This window comes from Octodon degus, unplaced genomic scaffold (assembly GCF_000260255.1).
Source record: "Octodon degus isolate 3935 unplaced genomic scaffold, OctDeg1.0 scaffold00403, whole genome shotgun sequence".
NCBI lineage: Eukaryota > Metazoa > Chordata > Mammalia > Rodentia > Octodontidae > Octodon > Octodon degus.
The window spans coordinates 372,904-374,308 of NW_004524979.1; the positions used below are offsets into that span (position 1 = coordinate 372,904).

The 1,405-nt window shown below is 45.2% G+C and overlaps 1 protein-coding gene across 1 annotated transcript in view; it reads right to left on the minus strand.

The window, feature by feature from the left end:
* The window catches only part of LOC111814669 (antigen WC1.1-like), a 10,197-nt gene extending 8,853 nt beyond the window's left edge, over positions 1-1,344 (minus strand). The window contains exons 1-3 of the mRNA XM_023708577.1: positions 1,014-1,344; positions 797-829; positions 403-540 (exon numbers count right to left, since the gene is read on the minus strand). Coding sequence (XP_023564345.1) covers positions 403-540; positions 797-829; positions 1,014-1,344 — 502 coding nt within the window. The remainder of the gene's footprint in view (positions 1-402; positions 541-796; positions 830-1,013) is intronic.
* Positions 1,345-1,405: the final 61 nt, after the last annotated feature.

A 1,405-nucleotide genomic window follows, 5' to 3' on the forward strand; every position in this document is an offset into this window, starting at 1 on the left:
CAGCAATTGGGAGGCTGAAAACAGGAGGATCACTGTGAGTCTGATGTGTATAGTGAGACACTGTAGATCCTGTACTAAATACATAAAAAAGGAAGTGTGTCATGGATGAAGAGGGAAGAATGCTTGCTTTTGGACAGACTATCTCCCACCCAAATTCTTTCCTTCTGTAACCTTCACTTTATTGCCACCATACAGTAAACAACTGCCTTCTGCCATGAGTTTCTTCCATATAGTTTCTTTCCTGAAGCTATCCAGCCATGGATTGAATTCAGTAAAAGTGTGAGCCAAAATAATGATCTACTCCTTTACAGTTGTGGGGGTCAGGTATATTTCTGCAGTGATGCGAATGTGACTCACACTCTGCACACAAAATTCAAGGTTACCAGTAACCTAATCTCTCACCTCGTATTTCTGTTCTCCATCTGTGCAGATGAGTTCCAAGGATGACGAGGACCAAAAAAAGCAGGGCTCCCAGAATGATGCAGATGATCACAGGTAACGAAAGGAGACCTGGAACAGGTGCTGAGATAGAACTGGTACCTGAAGAGTAAGAGAGGCAATCAGTCTTTAGAGTATATAAAAATCTATATTTTGACATGAAGATCACTCTAAAATGAATTTCCATTAGCATTAGAAGTGCTGGAGCTCTTACAGTAGAATTAAATTTTATTGTTACTTTGAAAGTCTATCATCTGGCCTACTAAAATATTGCATGAATATATAGATTCTGTACTGTAGATACATGAAAATCTAATCTTCACTCTATGGCCTGTCTTAAAGTAGAAGAACCACTTACTTTTATGAATGGGTGAAATTGTTGTCATTTTGCCTGGAGAGAAAAGAAGAAAAACAGAATCATTGCACTTGATAGTCTAATTGTCAGTGTACATTCTTCTCCCCTAGATATATTGAGCTTAGACCACAGCTTCTGGGGAATCATGGCCGAAGAAAGAGATCTGTTTTAGATATATACTCTGACAGCCCCAGCCCATGACGCTGGTCTTGCCACTCACCTGCGCACCTCACACCCGCATCCTCCTCATGCTTGCAGTCACTCTGTCCCCAGGGCGCACTAGCACAGGCCCACAGTGAGGACTCGCCCCGGCACTGCACCTCGTCCAGCCAGATGCTTCCATTTCCAGGACCAAATGCAGCTTCTCCCAGGGCATCCAGGGCAGGACCACAGCCCAGCTGCTGACACACCACCTCAGCCTCTGCCAGGCCCCAGGAGTCATCACACACTGTGCCCCAGGAGCCTTTGTGCCACACCTCCACACGCCCTGAGCACTCAGTGTCTCCACCCCTGAGCCTCAGCTTCTCTTTGTCTGGAAAAAGTGACAGCATCTCCTCTTACATTTGTGGTGGATAGAAGGAGCACATGGAAGCCATTGGAGAGGTAGGAAGG